Source organism: Calidris pugnax, unplaced genomic scaffold (assembly GCF_001431845.1).
Source record: "Calidris pugnax isolate Ruff unplaced genomic scaffold, ASM143184v1 scaffold70, whole genome shotgun sequence".
In the NCBI taxonomy this organism is placed as follows: Eukaryota; Metazoa; Chordata; class Aves; order Charadriiformes; family Scolopacidae; genus Calidris; species Calidris pugnax.
In genome coordinates this window covers 2,473,284-2,500,067 of record NW_015090862.1, presented here as the reverse complement: position 1 = coordinate 2,500,067, position 26,784 = coordinate 2,473,284, and the positions used below count along the sequence as shown (strand labels likewise).

The 26,784-nt window shown below is 35.6% G+C and overlaps 1 protein-coding gene across 4 annotated transcripts in view; it reads right to left on the bottom strand.

The window, feature by feature from the left end:
- The window catches only part of VPS13C (vacuolar protein sorting 13 homolog C (S. cerevisiae)), a 94,682-nt gene that overhangs the window by 46,252 nt on the left and 21,646 nt on the right, over positions 1 to 26,784 (bottom strand). For all 4 annotated transcript variants that reach the window (XM_014944550.1, XM_014944551.1, XM_014944549.1 and 1 more), the window contains 31 exons: positions 26,565 to 26,627; positions 25,282 to 25,417; positions 24,620 to 24,714; positions 22,417 to 22,559; positions 21,293 to 21,485; positions 21,027 to 21,141; positions 20,608 to 20,744; positions 19,979 to 20,105; positions 19,231 to 19,348; positions 18,749 to 18,878; positions 18,290 to 18,368; positions 17,181 to 17,320; positions 16,764 to 16,917; positions 16,114 to 16,190; positions 15,896 to 15,955; positions 14,486 to 14,639; positions 13,146 to 13,262; positions 11,766 to 11,869; positions 11,247 to 11,414; positions 10,161 to 10,465; positions 9,714 to 9,861; positions 9,054 to 9,162; positions 8,487 to 8,620; positions 6,481 to 6,637; positions 5,630 to 5,709; positions 4,643 to 4,702; positions 3,362 to 3,527; positions 2,219 to 2,335; positions 1,588 to 1,691; positions 965 to 1,132; positions 249 to 553 (listed from right to left, as the gene is read on the bottom strand). In XM_014944550.1, the coding sequence (XP_014800036.1) occupies positions 249 to 553; positions 965 to 1,132; positions 1,588 to 1,691; positions 2,219 to 2,335; positions 3,362 to 3,527; positions 4,643 to 4,702; positions 5,630 to 5,709; positions 6,481 to 6,637; positions 8,487 to 8,620; positions 9,054 to 9,162; positions 9,714 to 9,861; positions 10,161 to 10,465; positions 11,247 to 11,414; positions 11,766 to 11,869; positions 13,146 to 13,262; positions 14,486 to 14,639; positions 15,896 to 15,955; positions 16,114 to 16,190; positions 16,764 to 16,917; positions 17,181 to 17,320; positions 18,290 to 18,368; positions 18,749 to 18,878; positions 19,231 to 19,348; positions 19,979 to 20,105; positions 20,608 to 20,744; positions 21,027 to 21,141; positions 21,293 to 21,485; positions 22,417 to 22,559; positions 24,620 to 24,714; positions 25,282 to 25,417; positions 26,565 to 26,627 (4,163 nt within the window). The remainder of the gene's footprint in view (positions 1 to 248; positions 554 to 964; positions 1,133 to 1,587; positions 1,692 to 2,218; positions 2,336 to 3,361; positions 3,528 to 4,642; positions 4,703 to 5,629; positions 5,710 to 6,480; positions 6,638 to 8,486; positions 8,621 to 9,053; positions 9,163 to 9,713; positions 9,862 to 10,160; positions 10,466 to 11,246; positions 11,415 to 11,765; positions 11,870 to 13,145; positions 13,263 to 14,485; positions 14,640 to 15,895; positions 15,956 to 16,113; positions 16,191 to 16,763; positions 16,918 to 17,180; positions 17,321 to 18,289; positions 18,369 to 18,748; positions 18,879 to 19,230; positions 19,349 to 19,978; positions 20,106 to 20,607; positions 20,745 to 21,026; positions 21,142 to 21,292; positions 21,486 to 22,416; positions 22,560 to 24,619; positions 24,715 to 25,281; positions 25,418 to 26,564; positions 26,628 to 26,784) is intronic.

Below are 26,784 nucleotides of genomic sequence, written 5' to 3'. Positions count from 1 at the left end.
CAGGTATGCACTTAGGAGGAACCCAGATACTGTCCTATTGTTCCTTTCTTTCCAAGAAGTTTTAGAGATTATGGACATGCGTCCCTATCTAAAAACACTCCTAAACTTACTTTAGGGCGCTTTTTTGTTTGGTTTTAGTATGTTTTCATTGCTTATCATCTCTAAATAATAGAACGATACTGCACATGGAGCACAGACTTGTTTTCTTTATGAACACTTTTCAACCTGGAGGAAAATTCCATGTATACCTTGATAATTTCAAATGAGTTAGCTGCACATCCATGTTGTCAATGACTGGAGGAAGAGAAGATTCATCTGAAGACACCAGCTTGAATTCATTCTGAACTCTGATTAAGCCAAGATCAGCTATCAAAGCATTATTTGAAGTTGAAGATTCAGGAACAACTATAACTGGAGCTTTCAAGTTGACATCCATTAAGAGGCGGAAGCTCTTTTTAGCAAAGTCTTTCATGCTGGAAGCAGCCATTTCTGCTGCCTGGACAGTGACTGCAGTCAAGGCTTCTTGTGCCATTTGGAAATTGTTGAGGAAGTTCTGATGATAGGTAGAGAAAAAACATAAGAGTTTTATGAGAACAAAAAGAAGCCTAGCAAAAAGGCCAAGCCCCAGGCAAAACGTACATTTTAGAAAAATAGTACAGCTGTGGCAGAAATATGAAACTTCTAATTCAACCATGCAAGTTTCAAAAGAGAAGTAGGTTAAAATCATGCACAAGCTAAGAGATTGCTTACCTATTTAATTTTTAAGATATTAAAGTTATCAACTCAATTCATTACTTTTTTTTTGTCATCCTTATTTGTCACTCTTCTATAATGCAGTGCAACTTCAGCAAAATACTTCCATATGCTTGTACATCAGCTCACCGCAAGGTATAGACCACAAAGAGCTGATTAGTTTTTTAAAAAACTTTTTACGTCAAGAAAAGAACTGAAGCTTATGTCTTACCAAGAGAGACATGAAGAATGTATGTAGGTAAATTATTTGGATGCAGCCCACTTTCAGAGACATTTTTCCATCCACCCTTGACATATCAGTGTAGGCTTCCCCTGCAGTAGCATCTGGATAAAGTGAGACGTGAAATCTGAACACTTCATCTCCCACTATGGAGACAGCCTAGAAGATTAAGTCCATATAGTTAATACTCCCAGGCTGCAATACGTGAGAGAATTATTGCTGAAGTTATCAAACAAGAAATACTTCAATAAAAATATTCGCTGCAACGTACCAGCAATACTTGGACCCACATATGCTAGGCACAAAAGGAAACTGAATCACCCATTTTATGGTATTTCTCTTCTCAGTTGGTTATCTATAGTCCATTTTGTATTTAACCCACACTACTCAGAATTACACACATCAACACAAACATGATTAAAAAAGAATTAAAAATTGAATGGAAGCATGTTTTGCTTCCCTGAGATAAAGGAAGTTAACCCATGAAGTTTTTCTTAATATTTGGTGCATACATTGTATGTAGCATTATACAACACAGCAAATCAACTACAGTGCTGCCATTAAACAACTTAAAGACCTAGGTCTTTTCATTTACAAACTGCTCAATACATCACCTTTTTATGGATTGTTTTTGGATCAACGTTTGTAATCACAATGTCCTCAAGTCTGGAGAACACTTTAATCTTTTTAGTTTTCATAGCTACAGATGCATCCATTCCTGATTTGAGAGAAAAGGAAGTTGATAAAAAATGCACTTCAACAAATTGCTAAGTAAACACTTTTTTAAAAAGAAGTGTTATTTATTACTGAATATTAAGAATAAGAATAGTTTGGAATCCAGCACTCTCTAACAACCAATGCTAAGTCCAAGACAGGAGTCATGATCTTACTACACAAGACAAATTTGTCAATGTAAATTGAGTCTAAGGCTAGAGTAAGAGTTCCGAGTATTATCTAGGATCTGCCTATTAAAAAAAGGACACTTGTATTATTTATAACATAGTGCCTTCATTTATTTTAGTTTTGCTCCACTTAGAAATTAATTCTTTTTTCAAGTCAAACATTTTCTTCCCTTGCAGACATTTTGGCTATTGAAATACTTAACCACAACCCTATCATCCAATCAAAATGTATTCAAATCTATGTTACAGAAATATCTACAGTGCACTCTCTGGCCTTTCAGAAGTGAATAAAATATTTCTTACTACAACCAACTAATTTAATATTTAAATTAAAACCCCTTACCTTGTATTCTAATGTCTGCAATGCTACAGGTCTGATCACACACTGTAATATTGAATGCATTTAGCTTTGCAGTAAGTTTTAATTCATAGGTATCATCATGGGCTGCATTACTAGGCACTGGATAGGAAACACAAGAGACATACAAGAGCTTTATCATAAGTCATTTTTCTAAAACAAACATTACATTGTTTGTTTTGTACATATACGAACTATTCAGAAAGCAACCAGCAGTTATTCCCTAAAACTTACTGCTAATTATTAGTCAAGATGTGAAGTGTCTTCTATTAACACAGTTTTCTTCTGGCACAAGAACAGTCACTGACTAATACAGGCAAACAGCAATCAAGATGTTGTTTCTTCTCATTAACATCTAATTTTCATGCAATAGTATGCTGAATACAGTGTACATTGCATTATCTGAAACACTATCTATGAAAAATGCTCATTTCTATATAGAGCAGCAAGGCAAATTTAGGCATATCAGGTTAAAAAAGTTTCTGCAGCAAAATTGAAGGTGCCTGTAGTAAACAAAAGGTAAGAGCCAGCCACTTTAAACTCAGTCCTAATAGATTTAGGATTAGAAAACTAAACTTCCCAAACAACACTACAAACATAAGAGCCAACCAGACACGATCTGATGAAACGTTCTTAAGGAGCTTCCATACAAAAGCTCATACTATTTCAAGGTTACAAATACCTATTATTAAAATAAGCACAACGCCCATCAGTTCAGAACTTCTCTTTTCTTCCCCAGGGCTCAAGAATATTTATTTTCAGTGCTGTACATACTCTTTAGATCCCTCCAGATTGGAAAGTAACAATGTTTTGCCACAAATGCTTTGGAAAGGCTTTGCTACTGTTCACTGCAACATCATTTATTTACCTTTTATTATAAGAGTCAGATCACTGCCTGGGAAAAAAGTTGTATAGAGTAAGGAGAATTTGCAAAATTACGCAACAGCAAAAATATCTGGCTTTTTTTAAATAAGATAATTTTCTCCCCACGTAGAGATTTGTGCGTGCCTTGCTTTTCCACCAGACAGACTGCAATGCTAGCACCTGAAGTGGTATCCTTTGAAACCAAAGGCTAGGCACTGGTAAGCAAGAGTGCACAAAAGCATGGCCTTTCTAATATTGCATTACCTGGTCTGAGAGCACTTCCTTTTTCTTGTTCTTTTATTTGAGGCTTGTGGTCTGATGCTTTATCAGTACCGGGCAGACCACCTGATGGAACACTGAATGTGAGGAAACTCATGATGGAAAGCAAAGCCTCTGTGTGAAGTACTATATCCAAACATGAAAAGATGACCTAAAAGGAGGACAAGGAGACAAGGTAACATTGTTATTTAGAAGTGGTCCACTGCATAACAACTCGGAGTTACTGTCACAGAACTGAGAAAGACGTGCCTTGCTCAATTTCATATGTATCTCACTTTTCTTTCTCCTCCAACTTAACACCACACAAGCTCCAGAACAGATGAGGGAGCTGCAGAAGGGGAGCTTTAAACAGCTACAGAGGAACCGTGCCTACCTAAAAAATGATACCTTATGTGGTTATGCTTTTTCAGTAAGCTCTTGTAGTTCCACTGCATTTTGTTGTGGACTATTGTGCACTTTGGTTGACGTCTCCAGAAGCACATATAGGAATATTTTAGCAGGTATGACACAACAAAACAAGATTAAAAACTTGCAATCAGAACAGGAAGTAAATGAGTAGCAACTACTCAAGTCAGTATTACCTAGTGAAACCTGGCATCAGCTAGTTTACTTACCCAAGCCTAAAGCAACCCTTGGAAAATGCTGGTTTTACTGCTACATTAAGGGATGTCAGCTTTCTTGACTCTAAAGCAGTCCAACCACTTCAAATTCCACATGTGGCTGTCTACAAGCAAGTTCCACCCACCACTACTACTCTAAAGGAAACATTTTAAAAGCAAAATGACCTGCTTACTTCAGAAGTCACTGAAGGCATGGAAAACTACACAAATAGTTGCTTACTGAAGAAGTAAATAAAGCAATGGACACAAGATCTCTGAGAACACTCATTTGACATTTCACCTCATATCTCAATTTCACTCTTGCAAACCTTCAAGCACTGAAACACAAAGCCTTTGTTTCACACACTGCTAAGCGTATTGCTCCAGAAATAAAACACATCCTACAGGCCTCACATACAAATAAGTCCTTATAAATTTTAACTAGCTAAAAATGCACAGCTTCTAGTTAAAAAGAAAAGAGCACATTAGATACTCCAATAAAAATATAAAGCAATAAGCTTTAACGATGAAAGAATCAGGGGGTTGGGCTTTGATTGTTTTTTTTTTTTTCTCTTCAATAAGAAGAGAAAAAGTGGGCAACTAACAAGTTTACATAGCTGTTACTATTTGAGAAGCTTAAAAAAAGTTAAATACATCCAATACTTACATTGATGTTTTGCTTGGTGCTGTTGTAAGTAGTAACAAAATCTGGTCCATCAGGATCAGCCTAAAGGCAGAAAAAAAAAAAATTAAGCCCAAGCACACAATCAGTCCCTATTGAATTAATGAAATTCATTAACTGATTTTACTGAATTAACGGAATTTACCACACACAAGGATTATTCCCATTGCAAAAGAAAACAAAGGAAAATGGTGAAGCCTGAAAAAACAAGTTATCTAAATAAAGCACATGATCAAGGCAATCAGAATGGGGCACCCTCTATACTCTGCTCAGTGACATTTTATAGCACATATTTTCTGGAAGTTCAACTGGCCAGTTACAAAACTTTCTCTTACTTGGGATCTACTTACACTTGATTGATTTATGCCTAGTACTTGGGCAGAAAAAATTTGTTTGTTTCTCTCTATAAAAATTATGTCCTTTAGATAAGGGTATGAGTAGTTCACTGGTTCTACAACCTATCAGATTCACAGAATCACAGAATGATATGGGCTTGGAATGGACCTCTGGTCCAACCCCTCCCAAGTATTTGTGCAGTGTTTGAAGGGCACTTAATTTTTTATTAAAAGCTTAAGAATGCTAGCTACCAACATATCAGTCCTCAAATGCTAGTTTTGCCAGCTGTAGAGAGCCATCTGTCACTTATAGAGGCAAAGACTATCTCACCTATTTAGTTTCACAAAGGTACTAATCTGTATTTTTCACAGAGAAGAACACAGACAAACATTTGGCTTCCCCAGTGATTTCAGTGATCGTATTGCCTTATGAAGCAAGCCCTATATGGAAGCAGTGGAAAGTGAAATGAAATGTTAAGTTGAAAAACAGGTATTTCGGAGAAAACCTAGATAAGTTTTAGACACAAAGCCTACAGGTTTTAAAACAAGCAAAAAAAAAAAAAAGAAATCTAACACAGACTAAGTACAGAAGCCTTATTTTACTCCCCATATAATCTTAGTTAAAAGGTATAGAAACCTTGATGTATTCCATTTTGAGAAGGTGGTCATCTGTTTCACTTGAAGAATTAATAATGCAAAGAGGATCTCCTTTTGAGTCTGCAAGTAAAGAAATACAACTGTGAGGTACTTCTGCTCACAATCTTTACTCCACCTATGGAATGCCCCCAGGCTAATTCTCAACAATATACTAATTATATACTCTTCTTGCTGAAACAGTGAAGGTAAACATCTTTTTTCACTGAGAAGCTGCAGATTACCTTCACCTTCTGAAAAGCTGTATTCACTTTTTTTTTTAATTAAACTTATCAAGATCAACGTATCTTGGTCCCGAAAAAGGATTCAAAATTGGGAAGTTATTTGCATTCCTGTAATCGGTTTTGCATTCCTACCTTTAGGTTTTTCTATTCAAAACCATACTTTCCTACTTCAACTACGTGGCTATTTCAGTTATTACTTAGCATCCCTTTGAAGTGTTGTCTGACCAACCAAGGAAGCACACTGGCCACTGGAAGCACATACTGCCAGAACTGGTCGTAAAGCACAGATTCAGCAGCTCATCAAAACTGCCAGAACTGGTCGTAAAGCACAGATTCAGAAGCTCATCAAAACACTCTGAATAGATAGGATACTTCTCAGGAATGACCATTCCTACTCAAAGCAGGCAACTAACTCAAATTAACTGAGGCTAATTCTAGCAACAGGAGAAGAACGTGATTCCAGGTAAAACAGATCAAAAACTGCTTCATTAAGTCAATTTGGTATGTAACCTCCCGCCCTTTTCCCCCCGCTAATTATTATTGACTGAGCTATCCTCTTGCTAATTGCACATACTGTACTGACTGCACACCAGTTCTCTAGAAGACTTACCTTTTATTTCAATGCATCTCATAATAATTTTTTTCAGATATGCTGCTGCAGTCAATTCATTATTTCTAATTTTGGTTTCAATTCCAAGCTGTAGCACTGTTAGAATATGTAATGGGTGTCTCTCCTTCTGAACCTGCTTCATCAAGGTTATTACAACCTTGAATATAGAAAGGGAAATAAGTTCACTATTTCAGTAAAGCTTTCCAGATATTTTGGCAAGCAGTTATAATTGGGCATTATCTCCTCAGCTAAGCTTCAAAAGTAGCATTAATCTAGACATTTTGCTTTTTTGGAATGAGAAACTACACCATCGGTTTTTCCTTCCCTCTCTGTTCCTTTTGGCCAAGTAACCAATTACTTCTTAACTACTTCAACAACAAAACAAAAACCTCAAGTCTAATATTGTGGCTAGAATTTCATTCTGTTTGCCTAGCAGTGTATCTTTACCTTGTCAAGGTATGCTTTAGTTCTGTAGTCAGACACTACACACTACTACATACAGAGTCTGAATATGAGAAAAACCAGTTAACCCAAACCGTACTAGTCTGGAAGAAAGGGCAGTAGAGAACAGACAGTAACATGAATCAATCTTTGAATATCTGATGCTATGCAAATAATCATGAAGAAAGGGCAGTAGAGAACAGACAGTAACATGAAACAATCTTTGAATATCTGATGCCATGCAAATACTAAGTACACAGAAATGTTTCATCATTACAATTCTCCATGTCTAGAAGATTTTAAGCACTGATTAGAATCTTGAAAATGAGAAAAAAACCTTGTGCTTCTAAATGTAGCTAAAAATTAAAGTAGAAGAGCTAGACATAGTCATTAATGAACAATGTCAATTTCAATGCAATTGTTTCACAAGGCAGTTATCTCCCATTCATAGGAAGTAAAAATAGTGCCTCAGCCTAGCCATTTGCCACACAAGGAATTTAAAGAATTCAAGTCTGTCGGTACTTTGTCTGCGTTATTATGCAGAATACTCTGCACACTAACAAATAAGTATTTTATCAATAATCACCCAACATATATAATCCACAGACACCACGGCTGCTACCTTAGTAAAAATGTCCAACACAAGGAATTTAAAGAATTCAAGTCTGTCTGTACTTTGTCTGCATCATTATGCAGAATACTCTTTGCACACTAACAAATAAGTATTTTATCATTAATCACCCAACATATATAGTCCACAGACACCACGGCTGCTACCTTAGGAAAAATGTTCCTGTGAAGCGTGTGTGAAACTGCATTAAACAAGACAGAATTGTTTATAAGATATGAGATAAGACAACACAGAGCACAACAGGCTGGCCTGCAATATGCGTCAGTCCTACCATTAAAATAATCCTTCACAGCCAAAACAGCAAATCTGAGAGCTAGAAACTGCCGAAGATACTGTTACACATACAAAAAAAAAAAAAAAAAACCACACAATAAAAAAATCTAACCAGTTAAAGTAACCTGCATATCTAAACCATTTGGTCTGACTCTTGACAAAAAATAAAAGGCCATTATGAGCTCTTCACATTTAAGTATCAACTTCATATGCATAAGTATCTTTGTTGATTGATTGATTGTGCATTTCCCCAACACTTCACCTAAAACCTAACCTTCAGACTTAGTACCTCTAAAGGAAAAATAGTAGTTTTAGCTTCACTATTTCAGCTGGTTTGTTACTAAGAGAATCATATGCAGCATTATGAAGGATTAAGGCTACGAGAATGCAGACCATCCCAAAGACCTCTAGCTTTCCCTGTTAGATGTACGGCGTATGTTAAATATTCTATAAAGACAACCTCACATAATACAGACAAAATAAAACAGCTAAAGAAACAGCTGAAGAATCTGTTTTCTGGGGTTTTGTTTGTTTGTTTTCTTTCTACCACTATGTACCATCTTCTTTAATCAGTTAAAAAGGACTTTATAGCCCACTGCTTTTAAGAAACAGACTTGAGCACTGTATTCAGTAACAATAAATTTTACAGGTGGATACATACCTCTTTGATTTCAAAATTAAGTAGCATATTGATTACATCTTCACTTAATGTTCCTTTTCTCTTTTCAGACAGCATTCCTTCTGGGTCACTCTTATCCTGCGTCAAAAACAATTTCTCCATTTCTTTGATTTTACCTGAAGTATTCAATAAATTGATTAGTTTTTGAAATCACCACCATTTGTTTAGCTTAAGAAACATATCCAATTACTTTATTTATTTAGATGGCTTACATTCACATAAGCTAGCAACATTTCCACAAGCAGAGCCTTTAACTTCAGAGCATGCAAAGGAAATAGAAACATGTTCTGACAACAAGACGACTCTGACAACTTGATACCTTGCTAGTTTTGTGACAATTTAGCTAAACATAATTACCCGATTGATTTCTAATATTTCCACTTTTTAAAAAATTATTAAAGTATAAACACTGTCCTTGCAAAGTTGAGAGTTTATCACTTACAAAGCATACTTTCAGACCTAAGCTTGCTTTCCAGATAATAAAGGCTTTTCATTATTCCTGAAAACTAACACACTTAATATTAATGACAAACAAATTCCATATCTGACCTTCCTTTTGCAGCACTGATTTTGCATGAGTTTGTTGTTCTTCTGCTTCACCAAGGTTTTCTGTCAACACTTTGAGAAAGATATTCAAATCCTCTTGACTTAACACAACCTACAAAATTGCACATCACAGTTCTCAGAAAAAGCAAATTATTCTTTAAACTTATCACTAACTAGTAAATGCTTCCTAGCAATAAGAGTACTTATTTACAGGTATTCTGTCAGCGTAATCATCCCTTAAACATCACAATGACATTCTTTTAACTGCTTCTTGTTAAAGCATTAGGACATTAAAGAAGCTGTATCAATATATACCACAGCCTTTATTTAGTGTATCGATGCTTTTACTACTTTCCTGTAAATGACATACTACTTCATGGTATTTTAATTTCCATTTCACCCAAGATGTACCTGGTATTTCCTTCCACAGTATATGAATTGTCATAAAAACCAGCGATCTTAAGGTTGTTCAAGGGAGACAGGAAGTTAGAAAACCTCTACGTTCACACAGGTAGGTTAAACCCTGTTGACACCCCTGAAACTCACTCAGTGACTAAAAATTCTGCTGTTTGTTGCACCGTTGTGTCCAGAAATAACATAAAGATTAGTCTTACATTAAGTATTATCACAAGCTTCTTGCCACCTTATTTTCACAAGACTTACATTCATTGTATCCAGATATCCTGTGACCTCCAATACTGGCAATTTGTGAAACCAAGCTGCAGCCAGATTTCGTTTCACAGAGAGGCTTAAATTAATAGGGTGAAGTATCTGAATGTCTGGATGCGACAAACCTGCTTCCATAGTGGTCCTTAAAACAAAGGGGTAGGGGGAACACAACACATGGTGGGGAAGTTAGAAGTTAAGTCATATGCTACACTTTCAAAGTAACATCATAATGTCCCAAATGTAACATCTCCTTAAGCTTAAGCGTCTTCCTGAGCAAAATAGTATCTTGCTTTACTACTGATTTATTTGCTCTTAAGATAACAGGTTGGTATTTTAACACCCAATATTTGACAGTGTCACCAACCATGGTTTCCAATGACTCATTTTCTACAGATTATTAATATTACAAATTAGCTAAGGCATTAGTAAAGTGCACTTTACCTAGACATTTTCAGCTTTGTCAGCTGCACATCCATTTTGTCAATGACTGGAGGGAGCGAACCACCTTCTGCAGACACCAAGCTAAACTGGTTCTGAACCTTAATCAAGCCAAGATCTATTACTATAGCATTGGGGGAAACGGAGGACTGAGGAATGACAATAACTGGTGCTTTCAAGTGAATGTCCATTGCAAGTCGGAAACTCCTTTGAGCCAGATCTTTTACGCTGGTAGCAGCCTTTTCTGCAGCTTGGACTGTAGCAGCACTCAGGGCTTCTTTAGCTGTCTGAAAGTTGTTCAAGAAGGCCTAGAATAAGTGGTTGAAGAGAGAAGAGAAATGTCTGTAAACAGGCTTTTAATCTAAATTACTCTCTCATTTTACAACATCAACCACAACCAGCATCAAACACCAATTATGCTGCCTGGGGAAAGGTAAGGGAGTGTCTTCTGTCATGACCTCTAGTAGAGGGATAAAAACATACTAACCAATACAATCCACTCATTTTAAACCCATCTCTAATTTTTCTTCCTTCATTAGCTACAAGATTCTATTACCTCATTAGCTTTTAGTGACACATTATTTTTAGAGCCCCTCTATGCCCCCAGTGAATACTAATTCCTACTAAAGCCAGCACTCAGTGACAGAAATCCCACTAGTGCTTTATTGAAAAAGCCAACATTAGGATACTCGATGAAGGCACAAATATTTACACTGATTAATTTGTAATCCTCATAGCATCTAATCTTGCAGACAGTTTTGCCTCTGATGTTAGCTCAGATACGTCTGTAATGAACTCAGGTTTTTCCCAGGTGGAGATTCCAGCAAACACAAAACCCCCAGAACACCTTAATAGCACTGGTCTTTTCTCTATTTCCAAAGCAGAGGGTGGGAAGTGACCCAGTTGCATTGTATTAGTTTTTTTGAAATTCAAGCCAGTTAAGCCTTAAAGTTTTTCAATAGCACACATGAAAAATTAAGCCTATCCTTTCTCTTTCAGAAACTTAAGTCACCCTTTGTGCTGAGTATACAAACAAGGAAGACTGATTTGAGAACCCAGTAGAAACATACGATGGAAAAAAAGACTTACCAGAAGAGACATGAGAAATTTGTGAAGGTATACTACTTGAATACAGCCTACTTTCAAAGATACAGTACCATCCACTTTTGACATGTCAGTGTAGGCTTCTCCTTCTGTAGCATATGGATCTAATGTCAGATTGAAACTGAAAACTTCATCTCCTACTATAGACACAGCCTAGAAAGGGAGAAAGAGTACCACCAGCCATCAGCAGCTTCTAAAAAGGTACTTAACACAAAGAAGAACTAAATATATTCCACCAGCCATCAGCAGCTTCTAAAAAGGTACCTAACACAAAGAACTAAATATATTGTCAGTCTATCAGATGCACAGGTAGACACTATTTTTCTTCATCCATTCTTCTAATCTGAAAACTACGCTATACCATGTATTTCATTTGAAGAGAGGTATTTGTGACAAGTAAAATTTTTTTAAAAGCATGGAATAAGAATACGCATTACATTTTGCTTTTATACACACAAAACTAACCAAGAATCAAGTAAAACTTAAAATCTTGTAGTTGAGTACTTTTTTATGAAGGGTCCTTGAATCAACATCTGTGACAACTATGTCTTTAAGTCGGGCAAAGAATACAGTGTGACTTGGTTGAAGGAGAAGAGATGAGTCAAGACCTGCAAAGAGAGAAACAGTAGCACTGCATAACAGAAGCTAACACTCATTTTCAGGGTGGGGGGCACAGGACACAGCAGAGGAGGTGAGAAAAGTTGCAGAAATTACACATTCCAACAATTCTTTTGTTAGTAGTTTGCTAAATTCAACAAAGATTCAAAATACCCACAAAAATACAGGAACACACTTGATTCGCTCTGTTTCCAAATGAAATAAGTCAGTTACCACATCCCTTGCTGAAGGGACTGGAATAAAAGACCTCTGTTTGATCCAAGGCATTTTAGTCTCCCTATATCCTAATCAGAATAATTAGAAGTAATTCCTCAACTGTCATAAATTCTCATAAAAAAAAAAGTATTTTTAAGTTCTAGAAAAAGAGACTTTTTGCATTTTATGGCAGACACAGAAGATAATTATATTGTCCACAGTTCAAATCCAAGTCCATTCACTATGCTGTGTGTTATGAAGCTTTAAGAATGTTATCACACTACAGCTTTGAACAAAACGTAAGAGAAAAATCTCTAATTTCTCAAGATCAATCAATCTGGAAAGAAATAAACTAATATTAATAGAAAAACATTTAAACAATAACCTATCTCTTAATAACCAAGCTACTGAGTTAGTAAACTAAGATTGTCTATCAAAAACATGTTACCATACTGCATTTGAATACATCACTTTCACATACAAAACCTTGTGTGAATACATCACGTGACTTAGAGATGGGCACAAGCAAAAGACTTTTTATGAACTGTATTACATTCTCCTGTGTATCACTCATCCTTCAATATTCATACTAAAAGAAAGTTTTAGCAGCTATCACCAAAGTTGGAAGTGTAACTCCACTCCTGAATTATTGATAGCCCCTTTGAAAAAGAATCAAGAAAACAAAACCCAAACAAGAAACCCAAACACAGTCTAAGAGTTTAAAACCAAAGAAAACAATTTTAAGGGCTTTTTTTTTTTTTAAATCCTAGATGATTCAGGCATAGCATAAAAATATCCAAAGCTTAATGCAACGTAACAAGCCACCCATAATCAAACTCTTGCAAAACATGAACCCAATTACCTGAGAAATAGTATAACATGCTTTCCTAGCTGGAAGCCAAAGTATTATGATAGACTAGGAGACTGACTGAAAACAATGACACAAGCCATGTTTGTACAGATAACAATACAAAAAAGTAGTCAGATGCTGAAAATTTACACCTTAAGTATCTTTTAGTCCAACTATTAGCAACTGCTTTGAAACTAAACTACTAACAAAGAAATTAATACCTTGTATCTTGATCTCTGCAATGTTCTTTTTTTCATCACAAATATTTAAACAGAAGGCATCCAACTTGGCAAAAAGCTTCAAGTCAAAGACATCCTTATCCTTGGAAGGTCTAGCCACTGGAAACAAGAGAGAGAAGGATTTTCAAGATAAATATATTTAATATCTTCACTTACACTCCAGAGAGTATTTGAGGGTTGTCTTGGTATAGAGGGTTTTTTGGCATTCAGATGACTTAGGTTTTTTTCCTGTAGTTTCCTTCATCATCACTATGACAATTAAGTCTTTAACATCCCATCTTAGAGCAACATGTCTTTCTCTGACGGCAGCTCTACTGATAAGAGCAAAACATGTCAGCATTTGTTTTTAATTCTATGTCTGATATCATTTGCATCTAGAGATGACTCTCTATTGGAACAATTTTACCTTTTTTAACTGAAGGGCAAAAGCTCATAAGAAACGGCAAACCTAGGAAGCTCATTTCAGGTGGCCAACACCCAGGTTTTACAAGAGCAGGTGTTAAGGCTGAGGAGACTAAGGTCAAGTCACACACAAGGGTCAAAAACTATCTATGGGTGAAGACCAGAAACCATCAGACCTCACTGATGATCTGCACCTTCATTAATCAAGAGTAGCGAAGTGTTGATCTAAGAGCTCAAATATTTATGGGCTTTGTTAAACTGTACACAGCAGCAGCTTCTTTTTCAGCTTGCAGATTGAAACACAGGCCATTTAAAATTATTAGTGATTCTGAACATTCTTTACTAAACATATAATTTCCAGCTCACCTGATGCTTAGGCTTTGCACTTAGTATTAAAGACAGTGCAGCTGCTCCCCTCTGAGCTTATTTTGATATAAATTCATTTTTAATTTCAGTGCTACAAGAACAGCAAGATGTTCATTAGGCTAGCAAAAGACTCAACTACTTCTTTGACAGTGTATTTAAATTGCCTAGATCAATAAAATTGCCTAGATCAATAAAATAGTACTTTGAGGATGCTATGTATCTCCTCTATTTTACCTCTATTTAATGTTTATATGAACATTAAGATCATGATGCTATTTTGAGTCCTCTCAAATTCAAGTCTGTTTCTGAAATGGCAATGAAACACAAGAATTGAAAGGTCACCTGAAGACCTTACAATCTGAAGAAATTACAATCATAATCGTTGTTTCACACATTTTTTTCTAAATCACTCCTCCAGCCTGGTGAGCCAGTCACATAACCTTTGATGTTCACCCCACACTACACAAAGCTAATCAGGTCTCTCTGGATTTGATCATTTTGCCAGCATCAAAAACATCCTTTCAGAACACTCTTTTTGACTAATACAACCATACCTTTCTTCAATTTAGTGTCACCTTCTTGCTTTTCAGCTTTAGTTGGTGTCTCTCCTCTACTTTCACTGCCTGATGGACTAAGAGCTGTTAGAAAACTGACAGCAGACATAAGGGCCTCTGTATGCAGTAGAAGGTTCAACGATGAAAAAGCTACCTGTTGAAAACACGAGACTCCATATAATAAAAAAATTACTTACAGGAGTTGGACTGAGGTGCAAAGGCACTCAACAGAATATAACAATTTCTTAGAAATATAAAAGCTGCACATGTTACCAGCAGCAGATGATAAAGGAAAAAAAGCTTTCCATAAAGCAGAGAAGTGGTAAGCTTAGAAAATAAGGAAACCTAAGAACAACACATCAGCCATGACTCTTAACCTATCACCTCCCCATACAAAAGTAAAGTGATACAAAATTAATTTAACAGCATTAAATAAGTGAAAAACTCATTATGGGAAAGTGCATTAACAAAGTGGAAAACTTAATTAGATAAGAACTGTCATCCCCTGATGCAGCTTCAGGAACCTTTTCTTGGCAAAAGGATTCCAGTATTAACCAGACTTCCCTGATGAAATCTATAGATACTCTAAAACTATTGGGTGGTGAGTGAAATATTTCAATCTTCACAACAAAAAATTGCAGGCAAAATAATGCCATAAAGTTATAAAGGGAGGGAAGTACCTATCACAGAAAACTGACAGCCCTTTAGTTGATTCTGATAATTCCTCAAGACACTGTTTTTCCTTAGATTGAAATCTCTGGCTCAAAAATACACCATTAATTTAACAGTCAGAACTTAAGTTAGGTACTTGATGTCTAAAAACATTGTGCTATATTGCAATAATTTTTAACAGATCAAATTCTCATTTTAGAATCTATGATAGAAGTGATGGAGAGGATAATGCAGTATGACAAGAAGCTCCTGAGCCATATATCACACTGAAGAATTAGAACAATACTTCCCTCTGCCCTCTCCCACCGGAGAAAAAAACCACTGAACTCATAAGTGGAATTAGGCTTCTTAGTAAATTTAGCCAGAGTGCTGTTTATGTCACTCTCACAATACAAACAGATTATTTGTTAGGAAAAGGAAAGAATTCTAGACCTCACTACATTTTCCCATACTGGGCATTTGAACTTTGTGATCTCATATGCATGAGAAAATGCATTCTTATGTTATTTTGAATTTTATCCACGTGAGCTAAACAGTTTTTTTGGCATAGTTAAGACTAACATACTGGTCTTATATTAAGTTTTAGAAAAACTTCAAAGCACATTTTAACTCTAAATTTCCCTGCTGCAAGGCCAGGTGTTGGGAGGAACCAGGAAAGGCAAAAATCTCATATTGATTCCCCCATTTTAAGCAAGAAAACCAAAAGAAAATAAAGCAATAAAATCTGCAAGCACTCACCTGAATCATCTGTTCAGTGTTGTCAAAGTTTGTCTGAAAGTGTGGTCCATTTCTGTCAGCCTAAAAATTGTGATTCACATGAAGGTTAACATTGATTCCAACCAGTCACTGTGCTCTTCAGAAGACAAAATACAATCCACTAGCTCTGAATAGTAGGTTTAAAACTTTATAATATCTAAAACTGCTTTAAAAATGAATTCAAAAAGCTTTATGTATACCTTGATATATTCCACCTTCAGAAGGTCTAAGCCAGGTTTATCTGAGGAACTAATCAGATGAATGGGTGTTTTTTTACCTGTAACATACCACATGAAATAAGCAAGAATTAGGGTAATTTCTGTAGTTTCAGAGAACCAAAGAATTTTGGGCCTCTAAGATCAGGATATACTTTCAATACCTTTTGTTAAAATACATAGCACCACCAAATATGAATCACTAGTTTCTCTTTGTTAAGTCCAAAACAGCAAGTCTGTACCCCTTCTCCATCCAAAGATGGAGCACTACGCTATTTATTTATCTAATAAGCATTACAGTAGGAATCCAGAGCTTTTCACATGTACCAGTGGGACAAGCATTGCCAAGACAGCTGTGTACTAAGTATTGTAACTGGAAAACTAGAACAACATCTGGATTTGCCCCATCCCTTGAAGTGCTCAAGACCAGGCTGGATGGGGCTTTGAACAACCTCATCTAGTGGCAGGCGTTGGGGGTAGGCGTTGGAAGTCAGTGATCTTTAAGGTCCCTTCCAACCCAAACCATTCTATGCTTCTACAATTTCAGTGAGCACAAGAAACAGGAGAAGCACAATTTCCAACTGCTATATATATATATACACATACTAGTATACTTCTCTTCCATTGCTTATTACCTCCAATTTCATAGTAATCCAAGCTTATTTTCTTTAAATAAGTCTCAGCTGCTAGATTATAGGTTCTGACAGTAGCTTCTGTCCCAAGATGCATCACATCAAATACAAGTACTGTTTCCTCAGATTTCTTTTGCCTCGTGAGTTCTACTAAAACCTGGATGAACAAGAAATACAGTTATACCATCTTTTCACATGCAGTATTCTCACCGTTCAAACCAACAATGGAGAAACTGCAACATTTTTAATGCCTTGTCTGCTTCACTGTAAGTATTGTTTTTATTATAGTATTAAAGTGTAAAAGTAGAAAAAAGTGACTGCTTGATGGTGAGAGATACAAATATACTTTATGATTTTAGTAATAGAACACTGAATTCTATATTCTTCATAGAAGGTAAAAATAGAATTGAAGAGACATACTTCTTTAATTTCAAACTTCAGCTGAAGATCTGTCAGTTCCTCTTTATCAACCTCCTTATTCGTTGCTGCTTCTCCTTTAACTAGTGGCTTGTCAGTTGGTTCAGAACTTTCCTCAAAATCAAAATATTCTTCTTCAGAGTCTACAAAACAGAAATTATTTCCTTCTCAATAAACTCTTCCCAGAATCAGGGGTAAGTATCCCACCCTCTCTTTCCCCTTCCAATGGAATTTTAAAATGTATGACCAGTTAAAACCTAATCTGACAAAGTACACTTTTTAGATCTATACTGCTTTCTTACTCATTGGATGAGAAGTGAAGGCAATTAAGCCCTATTAAGGAAAGCACTAGAATTTAGCTGTATCATTATACATTCAAGAACACATATAAGGAAAAACAGTTAAAAGTAAGCTCCAGGAAACAAGTTTCCCAATTTCCACTACAGGAAAGTTCTCCTCTAGAACAGCCACAGAAGTAAATGCTCAAATCCACAGTCTCAATACAGTAACGTGCCGCTTGTTATTCCAGTTCTGCATTTGTAGAAAAAGGAGAGCTTTGCTAATGTGACACATTTAGGATAATACCTATGTTATGTTTGTAACAGTCTATTTTTGCCACATGTTGACAGCTTAATGCAAGTGTACACATCCTTTAGACGTGTAACCTTTTTTATGTGCCCAACCCAAAGTATGTGTCCTGAAGTGCAGCAACTAAAATCCACTTACAGATTTTAGTCAATTCAGAAATAACAGATTCCTCAATACTGTCTGCAAAAAAGCTGTCTCATGACATCTGAATAATTAAATTTGTTTGCTAATGACATTCTAATACAGGTGTTATTAATGGCTCACATTTGAAGAAGCTGCTTATGCATAATATTAATTAATCCCCCCCAAAAAAGGGTTGTTTTCTTTTATAGAAAAGCAAGTTTGTTATTCTAGCATCAACATCTTAATCAAATCTTTTTATGCACTCGAAGTTAGAGATGACCAACCATACTCATCCCTACTGTACTTATAATGTGTTTTAAGATCAATAGCGCCTGAAAATGTTAACTATTCTGTAAGTTATAGTCTTCTACTTTTACAAATGCGTATCTGTAGCTTCTTACCTGACACTATTTCTGCTAACAACTGGGGTGCATCAAGTAACCCTTTACTAACAACAGGAATTTTAGGAATAGCTGGTACCTAGAGGGAGGAAAAAAGAAAAAAAAACAAATCAAAATCACGATTTTAAAATTTGTATAACTTCGTATGTTCAGTTGTATTTGCTACTGATGATGCATGTTTCACCTTGCCTCCCCTATAAAACTTAGAAAGGTCAGTTTTGCCAATACTTATATTGAAACCAGCAGAACAATACCAAAGGTTAAGCTAGCCCTGTTTGAATAAATCCAGCTTTTTATGATGGTAAATCACAATGAATACACTTTGCCTTACTCAGCTTGGCAACAGGTCTCTTATTTCAAGTGAAAGACCACAGACATCAGCAAGAATTCACACTTGGAATGATCACTTTAGTGATGTCACGTCTTTTGTTTCAATTTTCTTAGTTATAGTCAGCTTACCTTTGTGCTTGGAATTGACACAGATGACTTCTGAGGCAATGGAATGCTATCAATCAGATCACAAATTGCCTTGATTTTCTGGTCAGAGACTCTGACGTGCACCAAAGGAAGTCCTCCTGACACTTTAAACCTTTTTTAAAAAAAAAAAAAAAATTGTTAAACTCCAAGACAAAAAAAAGTGTATACCAATTCTTGATATGACTCTTACCAATACCTATACTTATATAAAGATCACTGGACAGTAAAGCTAGTGACTCTGCATTAAAATGAGGTTTTGGACTCAGTTGAAACAGTATAACCAGTGAAGGTGAGCAGGGAACTACTAGCCAAAAAATGTTTTGTAAAAGTAGTAAACTACTTCTATTTCTTAAGTTATTACCTTCAAATTATAAAGTGTAACTGAACCTTTGGAGAAAATACAATTTTATTTTCTGTAATTACACAGTAATTAAAAAGAAATAATTTCAACATAAATATATTACTTTGCCATCCTGGTATCTCTTTCCACCATCGATTTTGCCAACTGTACATGAATATCCATAGGCTGTAATATATGCAAAGTTGATGGATGTTGGAACCGAGCCTTCTTCCAGTCTTCACCTGCAAACATTCAGTAAATTTAGATGAAAAAAACATAGCTTCCTACTTGCTTTAATTAAGGTATCATTAAAGTAATCAAATGGCATCACTAGGAAAGGATAAAGAACCCACTCACAAAGTAAGAAAACCTAGAAAAACTTGAGAATAGCATTTTAAGAACTTTAGAATCTACTTTCAGTAGTTCTTAACAATATATTGCTTTAACATCCTTAATCCCAATTCTACACTAAAAGGTGTATTTGAACATAGAACCCTAAAAAAATAGATGGATAGATAAATATAAAACAGTAACCTAGCATTTTGTTGACTGCACAAACTTACATCCAAATCAAGTATTAAGGCAAATTTTAACTGTATTTCCCTGCACATGAAAATATAACACTATGCATTTGCCTTTCTTGCTAGCATCAAAGTAAAGAGGTGACTCACGAGTGCAATCAGAATTTAAGCAGCTGTTTGAAGAGAAACTAACGCATATTTTCAGTTCAATACTAGACGTGTATTACAATATGTCTTCTAGTTAACTACTGGTTTTGGTTTGCTTTTTTTTTCTTTAAAAAACCCTATTTATTACAGGTAGATAGCCTTTATCAGTCTTTTGAGTGAACAGCAACTATGTTGTTCTGTTACCTGTTCTTCCAAAAAGAAGTTGCACATTTTTTATTTCCACATCGAACTTGTCATAAGCTTTGTCCATAATCTCCTCTAAAGATGAAAAGCTAGAAGCTTGACTACTGCCTTGATTTATGCTGTTCAGCTAAACACATAAAGAACAAAAAGCATTTTCCTTATTATTTTACAAGTTTACTGCTGGAGTACAACTAAAATAAATATTTAATTAGTCAGCTAAAATCAAGTTCAATTATTGTAATCTTTCAATTTTATAGGAACAAGAGAATCAACTATCAAATGCCAAGAGAAAAATTATCTTCTCTTATTAATAAAATGCTACCATTTTACAAAAAAAGAAATAAAAGTCCATACGTCTTGCTGAATAAATGAAATATTAAATGTTGCTATTACAGTCATGATTACAAAGTAGAATTATTTCCTGGCAAGATTAACTAGTACAAGTATGTCAAAGTCAACTTCACAGCTCTGAACAGTGATGACATTGCTGACCCAAATTTATTTGGTAGGAAATACAGTAAATTAAAACACATTCACACAAATTATCATCTTTGGCTTCAGGTAGCAGCTACGTTAAGAGAATAAAGTATTTTATTCCTCTGAGCTTATAAGAGAAGCTATTTATATACCTGAAATGTACCAAAGTCCAAAATCAGCAAATCTGATTTTTCATGGTAGAAACCCGTCTGTGGAACCACAAGGTAGGAAGGTTTCAGATTAATCCTCAAATCAAGGACTTTCCGCATTTCAATAATATGAACTAATCCTTAAATAAAAAGGAAGAGCCATTAAAATTGAAATGTTATTCACAAGTGAAACAGCTAGCATCTCTTCATATGTTGACTGGCACAAATATCTGGAAGATAACACATCTTGAGTAAAGCCCCCAAAACATCCATTAATCCACCAAGTCAAAAACTCAGGTTAAAAACCCAAACGTACAATTTGGCCAGCAATCAAAATATAAGCAAATTGTTTAGTAAATCATATTGAAGCATTTTAATACATTCAAAGGTTCACCTCATGGGTGATTCAGTTATTATCTTACCTGTAGCAGTTCTTTCCTTGATTTCTTCAAGCTTCATTAATGTAGCTGAGGTTAATCTTTCAAGATCCATTCCCTTATTTGTCTGAAAGAATTCTACCATCGCATTTATTGTTCTCTTTAAAAAAAAAAAAAAGACAGAAAAGGATTATCAATATACACAGCAGTCACTCAGTAAAAATCTAAAAATAGATCTTGACAGGGCAAAGAGAATAGTGGCAGAGAAAGGAGAATCGGAAAAAGAGGTAAGCATTTTGGTTTCTACTCACTGCATCATATTTTATTTCCACAGGCTGTGACTCAATAGTAAGACTCTGGTCAGCAGGACTGTCCTCTGGGTTAACATTAAACTCTATCTGAAGTAGAGATGACTTGCTATCCCCTATGGAAGCCACAAGAGATGGTACAATGTTTTCTTGCCTCAGGCCTGTAACGTACCAGTTTTCAAGCTTTGCTTCAACCCTAAAGATGATAAATAGTTGAATATACTTAATTAGAATACAGAAGAGTTCTATCTAGGTAATACAAGCAAGATGAGAAAGCCTTTGATAAAGCCAAAAATGACTAGCTTCACAGGACTAACACAGCACATAGTTAAGAAATTGTTACACTAATAAATTGGAAAAATAAACAGGAAGCAAATTGTTCACAGTGACACAACTGTGAAATTTTTACCTTCTGTTATCTGCAAGGTGGACTGAAAATAACTTTCAGCTCATGGTTACTAAGAGAATTAGTTGCAAGAGAAAATAAATGCAGAATTTTTAAGCTACAGGTGAAAAAGAACTAAGTAAGATTTAACTATTACATATTTATTTCAAAAATCATTTACAGAGTTGTTTTGGTGCAAATACCTATTCTTTACTGACAGCTTCCGACAATAGTGTTAAGTGGAGTCAGTAGAAAAATGCCTCTGAAAGAAAGTCAGCTGAACACCACCAAACCACACACTTAATTAATCCTTAGAAATACCTTAGAGATACAAAACTGATTTTTCAGTCCTGGATCTCCAGCATTGGAAACCCTGACTTTGGAATGCAACGCAGCAGGGGCGTAATCAATATCACAAGCCTGTCTCCATAGAGAGATTCTTTCCATTCTCCATAGAGAGAATCTCTCCATAGAGAGATTACATTGTTCCAGAAAATTAAAATCAACTAAATTATATGGCATGCATTCATGTAAAATATTTTCAAAACTACTTTTATTTTTGTGCAGCATTTAGGCTGCACCTTCAATATTCCCCAAAACTCCATTCTACATTATTTATTATGTCCATAAATTTACAAGTCAATATAAGACAAAAGGCACTACACAAGAAAAGATGTAAAAAGTCAGGAGGGGTGGAAGGTGGTGGGGTGCAGAGAAAGGAAGAAAATACCAATTCAATTACTTAATGGCTTGTGCTCCTGGGCGCTGTGATATTTTGGTACTCAGATCAATTATCTGTACTTTAAGAGTTTCTGCCACATTCTTGTCTTCTTTAATTATAAGAGAAGTGCTTAAGAGCTTCAGTGTCACAACTTGGGCAACATACTAGTGAGAAGGACAGAGAAAATTGAAATTAGTCATCTTGATATTAATCATTTTTCAGAGCTCCTAATTTCAACTAATCTAATGGAATGTGTTATTTAAAGCTCTTTTAGCCAACTACAATAAGAAACATATCCCTATGGAGGAAGCAAAGTATAGAATCTTTACCTTCTTTCAACCTTTATCAGCCATTTCTTTAACATAAAACTGTATTTCAACAAATGCAGAGCAGATACAGTCTGTATCTCTTTTCAGGATTCAGGCAAGTTTTTTTTAAATTGTGAAAGCAAGCATAGCTAAACTACGTTCAACAGAGAGCTAGCAAGATCAACAAACAAAATCATCATAATCCCACCAAATAACTAGATTTTAGAAGACATTACATATATGCCTTTGTTGTCCTTACTGCTCAATGTCATCTCTCAGCCTTGTCAAAAAAGGGTTTTGGCTTCCTCATGTGCACCATTTTGTGACTGGGTCAATCAGCAACTTAGGAAGAATCAAATAATACTTCTTATCTGAATTTGAAGGCTGCATCTTTCTTCAGGGTACTGAGAGAGATGAGCGCACCTTTACATTTCATTTGTCCAAATTAAAAATGGAAGCTTTTCTACACAGGTAAACAAGGAAAGTGTGAAACAGAAAGAAAAAAAAAAAGCACCACTACTGGGAATTGTTTGGGCTGTGTCTCCTCTTTGTTGGTAAGAGATGCTTTCTGCTGCTCTACTCTTTTCAATTTGTCAGGAACACAAGTTCATAGAAAAGCACAAAGGCTTCCATGGTGCCACTCAAACAATTGTGAGCTTCCCTGTGTGAGGCACATGTAAGCTTGAGAAATGTATACCGAGAGAAACCTTACTAAACCTTACTTACTGAGAGAAGCTACTATTTTCTTAGTTGTCTGCTTTCTAGCTTTCTTCCTATAAGCTCTCTCAAGAATACCATACCTTTAAAGTTTCCTCTTTTATTCCTTTGTGAAAAAGTATGTCACAAACATTACTTTTTAATTTTATGCTTTCCTTTACGTAGTAGAAAAAAGGACAACTGAAATCTCCTAATATTAATCATTAGGAAAAATATTTTTAGAAACATAACATGATCCTTCTAAGAAAAGCATCCCTGAAAACTATAAATGTTGGGTCAAAAGGAAATAATCAGATGCTAATATTCAGCTTTATATAAACAACTATTCAATTATCAGAATCAAACTGACTTTGGATTTTAAAAAAAACAAACCAAAACCCCAAAAAAAACCCCCCCACACAAAAAAAAAACCCAAACCACATCAATCAAAAAAAACCTCCAACAAACAGACCATACAGAGTAACTGAGTTTTCACCACAATATGTAGCAAGAAATACATTCAAGGAAAAAAGCTAACATGGAGTATTTTTTCGTTTTCAGTTAGCTTTTTTCATTCTCTTCCAAGTAGTAAATAGGCATCTACTATACAGTTTCTGTTACTTGTAAATCACTCCAGTGATTGCTGTACACAAAGCAGAACACCAAAGAAAAAACAACAGACATTCTTTGTGTAATCTGAAAAAACTTTTTTTTTTAAAATCTTCTTTGTACATTCAACATGGATTTGACTTGCACTGACACAGATTATACCTCATATCTTAAGGCTAACATGCCTGGAGAAGAGAAGGTTCTGGGGAGATCTTATAGCAGTCTTTCAGTACTTAAAGGGGGCCAAAAGGAAAGCTGGGAGGGACTCTTTATGAGTGAGTGTAGCAATAGGACGAGGGGTAATGGCTTTAAACTGAAAGAGGGGAAATTTAGATTAGGTATCAGAACGAAATTCTTTACTCTGAGGGTGGTGAGGCACTGGAACAGGTTGCCCAGAGAAGTTGTGGATGCCTCATCCCTGGAGGTGTTCAAGGTTGGATGGGGCTTTGAGTGACCTGCTCTAATGAGAAGTGCCCCTGCCCATGGCAGGAGGGTTGGAACTAGATGATCTTGAAGATCCCTTCCAGCTCTAAGAATTCTATGAATCTACAACATGGAAAAGATTTTTTGTCTGTTTGCTTTTTAAACCATCCCCATAAGATGTTGCTTACCTGCTTTGGTAAGGAAAGGCAATGGGAGCTGTCACTATACCCAATAGCAGTAAAAAGCTTAGCTTTCTCTTCTGGTGTCATTATTTCATCAATAGCTAAAAACCAAAAACCACAGAAATTTGCACTTCAATTAGTAACAATAAGCATTTTTCCTCCCATTTGTTTTCTACTGTACTTAAGTTCTGTTGACACATTTCTTTGACTCTTCATATTGCACTAAGTTCCATATTGTAGAAGCAGTCCTCGAATGTGGTGTCACATACATAGCACAGAAATCAATACAATTTATATTACAAGAGTACTCATAATTCCCAATGATGCTAACAGCTCTGAGAAGTACTATTATAAGAAAATTCTGTCCCACACAGCAAATCACCAGAATACAGTATTCCAATCCTCACCTATTACACAACAGCTATAAGCTCTGTACTCTTATCAAGGTGCCAAAATGCCTACGGCCATTTCAGAAGTATGCCTTATTTGCCAGCTCAGTATTCATCAACAGTAAGTAATACTATAAAATCAATCAATGCTGCATTGCACTGTTCATGATACACTCTCTCTTTCAGTATAATAAAGCAAAATATACTATAACTTTCTTCTTAATGTATATAAAAACTTAAAGACTCTGCAGAAGTTAGTGCATTAAAGTTTACACCTACTTTCAGGAACTGGTGATTCTTCATCTTCTTTCTTCCTAGATTCTCTTTTACCCCAGAAACCACTAAACCATCCCCCACTTTTTTTTTCTGCTTCAGCAGTTTTCTTCTTCAGTAGTTTTTGTCCAGATCTTATTGTCTACAAAGCAGACATTAAAATACATAATTAGAGTTACTATATATTTTGTTTTTCTTTAAATAATACACGTATGTATGCATGTTGAACAGACACTTAACTGATGGACAGCAACACCACCCCGCAAGGGATTAAGAGCACTTGGACCCACCAGACAGATGCAAACAGAGGATCAGGGATGAGGGGGCCGCGTGTGCACACACACACAGATGTGTGTGGAAACAAGCATATGTTACTTTTACTTTGGGCAGCCTTTTTCTACGTATTTCACTAGCATCTAGAGTACGAAAAGACAGGAACCACGTGAAAAGACAGCATTTAAGATGATACAAGCAGCAATTACGTTCCTTAAATCTAGAAGTAACAAACCTGAAGACTGATCCTGTACCATGACAAGTATTCAAAACTTATTTTGTATTCAGGCTTTCACTATGCATTTTAAAAATCAAGGTCTGACCAAAAACATCTCAAAACCAAGAAATATTTTTTTCATCTTCATTTTACATACATTCTGTATGTGTAGACAGAGACTACATTAGTATGAAAAGTAATTATATGATGCAACTACAGAGGTTAATTTTCATGTTAGGGAAATAGCTACCCGTAGCAATTTTTTCTTAAAAAAGGTTTTGTTCTTAATTGCATATCCAAAGTGTTATAAAATTTAATTCCTTCTTAAGTGTCACAAATGATTTCCAAAATAAAATGCAGCTAGAGAATTAATCTACCTTTTAACAATTCTCCCAGTTGTCTTTTAATTAGATTGGCTGTCGCCCTAAAAAGAGAGTATGTAAAGGTGTAGGTAGGATGGAAACAGCTGTACATGTTTGATCTTGAACAGCTGCAGAACCAGTCTTGAAAAAACATAAGTCAAAGGAAAAAGAATTGTTAACTCATCACCATTAGATAATTGCCTGAATGGTAAAGCATGGGCAGCAGTAACACTGTGCACACACACTGGTAGGGGTTTGGGACTGGTTCAGAAATTGATTTACTTATTCTTGTCCTGGAAGGATAGAAAAGTTGCCTTCCTACCTCCCTATCCAATCATACTCCTCAGCACAATTTTTTTCAAGATAATATCATGACAAAGCCATCCTATTTGAAGCATTACAATATTAATAAAAAAAAAAACCAAACCATTTCTTACCTCAACTTGTGCTTGTTGTCTTGCTAAGACTATATTGAAAACATCAAGCTTTCTTTCTAGGTCCTGTAAAAATGTATGATGAAATCATTTGCCTCTGAAACACATTTAGGAAAGGCTCACTACTAAAAAAGTCTCTACCAACTCCTTTGTATTTACACTCCAATTTCTTTCTAGACCTGCTCCTTTCTTTCAGGGGTATACACACACCCTCCCCCCCAAA